Source organism: Teleopsis dalmanni, chromosome 2 (assembly GCF_002237135.1).
Source record: "Teleopsis dalmanni isolate 2A chromosome 2, ASM223713v2, whole genome shotgun sequence".
NCBI classification, from domain to species: domain Eukaryota; kingdom Metazoa; phylum Arthropoda; class Insecta; order Diptera; family Diopsidae; genus Teleopsis; species Teleopsis dalmanni.
The window spans coordinates 189,391,429-189,397,036 of record NC_051847.1 but is presented as its reverse complement, the minus strand read 5'-3'; the positions used below and the strand labels follow the sequence as shown (position 1 = coordinate 189,397,036).

The 5,608-nt window shown below is 34.6% G+C and overlaps 1 protein-coding gene across 1 annotated transcript; it reads left to right on the top strand.

Annotated features, from left to right (window-relative positions):
- Positions 1 to 2,314: 2,314 nt before the first annotated feature.
- LOC119676407 (serine/threonine-protein kinase Warts-like) lies at positions 2,315 to 5,047 on the top strand. Its single transcript, XM_038087646.1, has 4 exons — positions 2,315 to 4,533; positions 4,602 to 4,722; positions 4,787 to 4,902; positions 4,965 to 5,047. The coding sequence occupies exons 1-4, from the start codon at positions 2,379 to 2,381 to the stop codon at positions 5,045 to 5,047; spliced, it is 2,475 nt and encodes an 824-aa protein (XP_037943574.1). The 5' UTR covers positions 2,315 to 2,378.
- The last annotated feature ends 561 nt before the right edge of the window (positions 5,048 to 5,608 follow it).

Sequence of the window (5,608 nt, the reverse complement as noted above, 5' to 3'; positions counted from 1 at the left end):
TAGGTAGGTAGTAGATCACTATAGAGACCCATTATCGGAAATCGGTGCTTGATTAAAGGAAAATACTTATATAAAGCATTAATATTCGAAGACTTAATTAAACATTTTATTAAAATTTTTGATATATAAGTTTGGTTACTACTTTAGAATAAGGTTCTTTTAGGTAATAAATTAAAGGATATTTAATTAATTACAAATTGGTTATTTAAATAAACCGTTTCTAATTTTTCGCTATTCTTTAACTGAACGTATCTCAGTAAATTTTAAAAATGAATCCTCATTGCTATATGGATTTTTTGCTAGTTTTGAGTCAACTTAGGAAATTATGAGGAGTATACCGGAAACGTAGTGTATATAGTACATATGACATGATATATAAATGCATATATAAGTATATAAGTATATGTATAAATATATATATAAGTATATGTATAAATATATATATAAGTATTTTTTTTTGAATTTCTGAAATATTTAATTACTAAATAATATCAGAAAAACAAGCATCAATAAATTTTGAAAATTGATCAAAATTTAAATTTATTATCAATTTCATATTCCAAACGAAAAGTTTACCCTAAAATTTTGTTCATATTTTCATTTTCTGATTATTTTTTGCAGCACTTTTATGCTCTTTTTTTTCCTTTTTTCATCGTTTTGTAATTCAGAATTGATGATCTTGTTTGGAATGTTGACAGTGCCTTGCGACTCTGGCTGCTGTTCTGGTGTTACTAAGACTGCTGTTGCTCTGTGCTCATGCCAAGTGTAGAATTTGGCTGACTTGGCTATATAATACATATTCGATACAAACATTGGCTATGAAGGCATATACACAAACATTCATACAAACCAAATACAAATTTCTTAGCAATTTTAAAATACAATTTTAAAAAATTCCAAATGTTTATTTATTTTATTTTGATCTCAATTGTTTGACAATGATACCTCCTCCTCGTCTGCTGTTATCTCTGGTTTAATTTTTAAACGTTTGGTTGTTTATTATGATATTGTTGTTGTTGTCTTTCTTTGCGTGTGTCCTTTAGATATAGCACCATTTGTAATTTATTTATATATTTTGTAGCTTAAAAATTTTTTAAGTAATTTGTCAACATTGATCTTTGCTTGCTCTTTGACATTACTTGGCTTCTTGAAAATTTATTTAAATATATAAATTAATATTGATATAGCACATTTTGTACGAAAAGATATCAATCGATCTTTTGAATAATCTGAACATTGTAATGTCTTTTAAGAAGAAGTTATCACTATTAGCTATAACACTATATGTTTCTTTTTACACTAAAGAATGGGTTTAATATAGTCCTTATTTAAAAATTGTCGACTGACTGTAGCTTATTCATTGAAAATAATCCAGAGACTTGTTCATTCTCTAGAGGAGATTAACATAAATAGTTTATTCATCAAAAACAATCCAGAGGATTGTGCATTCTCCAGAGGAGATGAAAATAAGTCTGCTGATAGCGACTTGAAACCTGCTTTTTAATATAATACAGAGTGCTATAGTCTCGTACGATACTCGTATATATTGTTGTGTATGATTCTATTAAAATTACATAAATTTATGCAGTGAAAATTCACGTGAGCAAACACTCATCACAACCCAATTTTTTGTTCGTCCAAGAGAGGTATTGAGGATCTTGATCAATTACAAGACCTGACACTAAAAAGCATTTTGAGCTTCGCCAAATGTTCCAGGTGATTTTAAACCCTGAATTTTTTCTCTATATATGGTAACACAATGGGTCAATAGGCTTAAGGGGATCCCCTAGGGATTGCCGGTATAACCTAAGGTATTGATCAAAAAGGGGTTCAATTCTTTCAAATAATATAGAAAGAAGTGTAGCTGCTCATCTAAAAGTTACGTCCTCTAGGAGAGTTTGTGTTGTATCAAGTTTTGAGAGCTTCATTTTTGAAAAATCACGTTGGGATTACTAACTTAAGCACCTTTAAGTTTGTTAAAATGTGCCAATAGGTTTCTTAATCAAGAGGTCACTTTATTAATGATTATCTATAAAGATTTGAAGGTATATTTGTTAGATAGGCGGATAACACCTATCTATATTATGTAGAAAGTACCACTAGTATAAGTCACAGACATATTGGTTTTTTTTTTGTTTTACAGCATAAGTCTATTTTTATTAATTTATTAAAATTGTGATTTTAAATTAATAATTAATTTTGCTCTCCAAATTTTAGAAGACTTTAAAAATACAAACTGATTTTAAAACTATCATGTTAATAACATAATATATACCTATGTCTTATTTTTGAAATGTTGTATTTTTTCATTACAGAATTCTCTTTCGCGTATCAATGGACGTTCCGATGTCTACGACTATCAATATTCAAAGCCGCCGATGGAGCCACCATCGTCGGCAACACCATCACCTGCAGTACTGTCGGCGGCTCAAATGAATGGCCATGTACCAAAAGTATTAACAACATTAATACCAACAAAATTAAGTCGAAAGCCGAGCATAGAACGAGAAATTCCTTTAACCTGCCTTAGATGTAGTCCTGCATTGGATTCTGGTGCGGGCAGTTCCCGATCAGACAGCCCGCATTCACATCAGCAAGTTACATGTGTTAGTCGTGCAAGCACTGGTCCATATTCACCATCGCCATCAAATTTTAGTGATGTTGGACCACCTGCGCCACCACCAAGAAATCCTACTTTATCTTCATCTGCGACTCCACCACCACCACCGCCTTCGAATCAACTATATAAACGTCGTTCACCAGCTACAACCCGCCCTGCTGCTATTACTCCAAATCCAACAAGGGGCACTTCTCCTGTTATACCACAAAATGGCATTAAAGCCCAACAACAATTGTCACAACAAATGAAAGCATTAAGTTTATACCAGTCCGGTGGTAGTGCTGTAGAACCGCCACCACCTTATCCTATAAATACTATAAATACCGTCGTAGTAACTACTTCTGCACCGCCACCAAGCTATACAGCCTCTATGCAATCGCGTCAATCACCGACGCAATCGCAATCAGATTATCGCAAATCCCCCAGCAGCGGAATATATTCTGCTACTTCAGCTGGTTCCCCTAGCCCAATAACCGTAACAAACAGTGCAATCCTACCATTGCAGGCAACAGCAGTTGCTCGACCACAGCCCCGCGCCTATCAAACGAGACAGCAGCCAATTATAATGCAGAGCGTTAAATCAACGCAGGTACAAAAGCCTGTGCTTCAGACAGCTGTAGCACCACAATCTCCGGTAACTACTTCGGCTTGTAATTCCCCTGTACACATCCTAAACGCACCACCTTCGTATCCACAGAAATCAGTTGCTGTTGTACAGCAGCAAGTGCAAGCACAACAACAATCTCCTCTGTTGGCTGGTGGAATGCCAACTACACTCATTACTTCTAAGCCAGTTCCGCCTACTCCTACTACGCCGCCACTTAATGGTGCAGTGGTGAATAAACCGCCTTGTATCGAACCACCGTCATATGCGAAGAGTATGCAAGCAAAAGCAGCGCAGCATCACCAACATCAACAGCAACAACAACAACAGCAGGCTGTTGTTGCCGCAGCTGTTGCAGCGCAGCAAGCACAACTGCGTGCTGCTGCTGCAGCTCTAGCTGCGCAACAAAAGCAAGCAATTGCAGCGCCACCAGTAAGTAGCCGACAATTACCGCCACCACCACCGTACCAGAGTACACGTGCGGCAGCACCACCACCACTAATAAATTCAGATAATAACAATATGGATATGGATATAAAAAGCAATGGCGGTTTGCATAATAACAATCCAAATATAAATTATAATTTAATTAACAATAATCATATAATGAATAGTAACCTGACAACAACGCCGCCGATACCACCCGCTAAACACAACGGTGGAAGCGGTGGTACAACAAGTTCGGGCAGTGGAGGAGGCTCTCCGGCAAATTCGGCATCAGTTGCTGGTGCGGGTGGTAAAGGCTCTGAAAATTGTAAAAAAATCAAACATGCCTCACCAATACCGGAACGCAAAAAAGTTTCTAAAGAGAAGGAAGAAGAGCGTAAGGAGTGTCGAATACGACAATATTCTCCACAAGCTTTTAAATTCTATATGGAACAACATATCGAAAATGTACTCAAATCCTATAAACAGCGCACGTTCCGTAAGAATCAATTGGAAAAAGAGATGATAAAAATTGGACTCTCAACGCAAACCCAAGTCGAAATGCGCAAAATGCTTAACCAAAAGGAGAGTAATTACATACGCCTGAAGCGTGCCAAAATGGATAAGAGTATGTTTGTAAAAATTAAACATATAGGCGTGGGTGCATTTGGAGAAGTATCTCTGGTGAAAAAAATTGATACAACAAATCATTTATATGCCATGAAGACGCTGCGAAAGGCCGACGTTTTAAAGCGGAATCAGGTAGCGCATGTGAAAGCAGAACGTGATATTTTAGCAGAAGCCGATAATAACTGGGTTGTTAAGCTGTACTACAGTTTTCAGGATAATGAAAATCTATATTTTGTGATGGATTATATACCAGGTAAACTGAAAATACAAATATTTTGTAATAACATGGATATATTTGATATGTATTCCTAAAACTTTTAGGTGGAGATCTTATGTCATTATTAATTAAAAAGGGTATCTTTGAAGAACCATTGGCTCGATTTTATATAGCAGAATTAACTTGCGCAGTAGAAAGTGTGCATAAAATGGGTTTCATTCATAGGTAGGCATTTAAAAATTACACACATATATATAATGAATGGAACAAATTTATAATGTCTTTACAGGGATATAAAACCTGATAATATACTCATCGATAGAGACGGTCACATAAAACTAACTGATTTTGGATTGTGTACTGGTTTTAGATGGACACATAATTCAAAATATTATCAAGAAAATGGTAAATATAAATGATAATATTAAGTTAAAAATTAACATTAATTAATATATATATATTTTTAGGAAATCATTCTAGGCAGGATTCTATGGAGCCTTGGGAGGAGTACTCAGAAAATGGTCCAAAACCAACTGTGTTGGAAAGGTAAAATTAAGTCGTTTTAAATAATAAAATATTCGAGTTATTCAGTCTATTCCTAAAACAAAAACTATGAACTGAAACGATTGTAAATTACATTTAAAATATTTAAAAATAGTTAATTTTTTAAATCTCAGAGTTGTGTTTCTTCTCTTTGTTTCTCTTCCCTTTTCTTTTTTTATTCTCTTCTCTTTTCGAGAGTCGAGTTGAATTTTGCTTTAAATATAATCAATAAAATAATTCATCAAACCTAATTGTATTATGTATAGAATGAAGTCACAAGACGAACAGCAATAGAGCTATATGCTTCATTCATTATAATAAATCCAAATGAAAAGATTGAAACAAACAATTACTTGCTTGTACTGCGCTTGTTGAAAGAGGTAAACCACGCTTTATCGTCTGTAAGAACTTAGGAATATAGCTCTATTCCCTATGCTGTCGCCCATCTGTTTTTATGTCCAAATGCGCACAAAAATTTGTGTCCTATTGATTTATGACTCTGTTCCATAAGCGTGAGAAGATTCTTTTATTAGATTGGTTTTAATATTGTGTTCATCCTTTTCCTCCA